The sequence below is a fragment of the Penaeus vannamei genome, chromosome 23, assembly GCF_042767895.1.
Source record: "Penaeus vannamei isolate JL-2024 chromosome 23, ASM4276789v1, whole genome shotgun sequence".
Classification (NCBI taxonomy): domain Eukaryota; kingdom Metazoa; phylum Arthropoda; class Malacostraca; order Decapoda; family Penaeidae; genus Penaeus; species Penaeus vannamei.
In genome coordinates, this window is record NC_091571.1 from 22293051 (window position 1) to 22294368 (window position 1318).

The following is a 1318-nucleotide window of genomic DNA, read 5'->3' on the forward strand; positions in this document are numbered from 1 at the left end:
ATGTCTTTCGACATTAATGGCTATTCCAACAAGTACAGTACGTAGGCTTCTGAATTTTTTTTTTTTTTTTCTTTTTTTTAGCCTCGATTGTAACCAACGAGATTAAGGAGATAAAAGTGGGGCTTTATGTTATTCCCACAGCATCAACTTTTACTACAGCTGATAAAGCCACCACCGACACTGTATGAACGGTCGCCACAAAGATTAATCTAATTTAGTGGCACATCTGACAGCCCATCGTAGTGAACGAAATTGTTTCAAGACGATCATGAACCTTTAAGACACAGGAGAGCCGACCCGAGGAGTGAAAATGGCACTACTTTGAGGCCAAGAGATGGCTCCCACGTTGCCTCTTCCCATCAGATGGCACTCAGGATGTTCGAGAGCTGGCATCTCTCTCAGGTGCCAAGGGAAATAAATGTATCGTGTCTTTATATCTCTTTCATGGGTTTGCTGCTTCTTCCGCGTAAGAACGTAAGTTGTACATTCATTTTGCATTTCCGCCTAAGTGGAAATTTTATAGAAAAATAAATCACACAAACAAATGTCGGCAACATACCGGGTACACGTAAACGAAGAGTGTATAGGAAAGCCATGCCGTCGGTTCTCTACTTGTTCGATGACCGTTTTAAGAGGTCGTTCCGTACTCCGGCCACCGAGACCGTACCTGAACATCCCCCCAGGGTGTGCCATGCAGACCAAGGGCCTCTCGTACGCTCCTGCATGATGCTATGATCCAAGTCATGGTCAGCATAATGTGCACAGGGTTTTACGCACGGAAATACCAACTACGACATAGCCTCCTCTCTCTCTCTCTCTCTCTCTCTCTCTCTCTCTCTCTCTCTCTCTCTCTCTCTCTCTCTCTCTCTCTCTCTCTCTCTCTCTCTCTCTCTCTCTCCTGTTCATAGCAAAATTTGATAATCGCTGCTGTAGTAAAATAGCATAATTCGGTTAGATTTCAAATACGTCCTCCCTCCTTACATGGACGTTCCTCTCCTCCAAATGTACAAACAATATTTCTGCAAACCGTTTTGGAACAACTAATACCTCTTGCCGAGACTTCAAAACGAGCTCCCCAGTTGCGTTGTTCGACATCTTATTGCAAAGAGGTTAAAAGGTTATAATGCTCATAATGTATGTCCTTGCCTGTGCCCTTCTCTTGATGTTATTACTCTCCGCTGCATTTTGAGTTACACGAGAATATAGGAATGTATTTCAAAATGAATGTATGTAATTCTATACACACACACGTGTGTGTGTGTATGTGTGTTTATATATGTGTGTGTGTGTGTGTGTGTGTGTGCGTGTGTGTGTGTGT

General features: G+C 43.3%; 1 protein-coding gene across 1 annotated transcript in view; it reads right to left on the minus strand.

The window, feature by feature from the left end:
- Positions 1–276: 276 nt before the first annotated feature.
- LOC138865962 (uncharacterized) overlaps positions 277–1318 on the minus strand; it is a 3006-nt gene continuing 1964 nt past the window's right edge. Inside the window, exons 5-7 of the mRNA XM_070137452.1 lie at positions 982–1095; positions 613–729; positions 277–504 (exon numbers count right to left, since the gene is read on the minus strand). Of these exons, the coding sequence (XP_069993553.1) occupies positions 277–504; positions 613–729; positions 982–1095 (459 nt within the window). The remainder of the gene's footprint in view (positions 505–612; positions 730–981; positions 1096–1318) is intronic.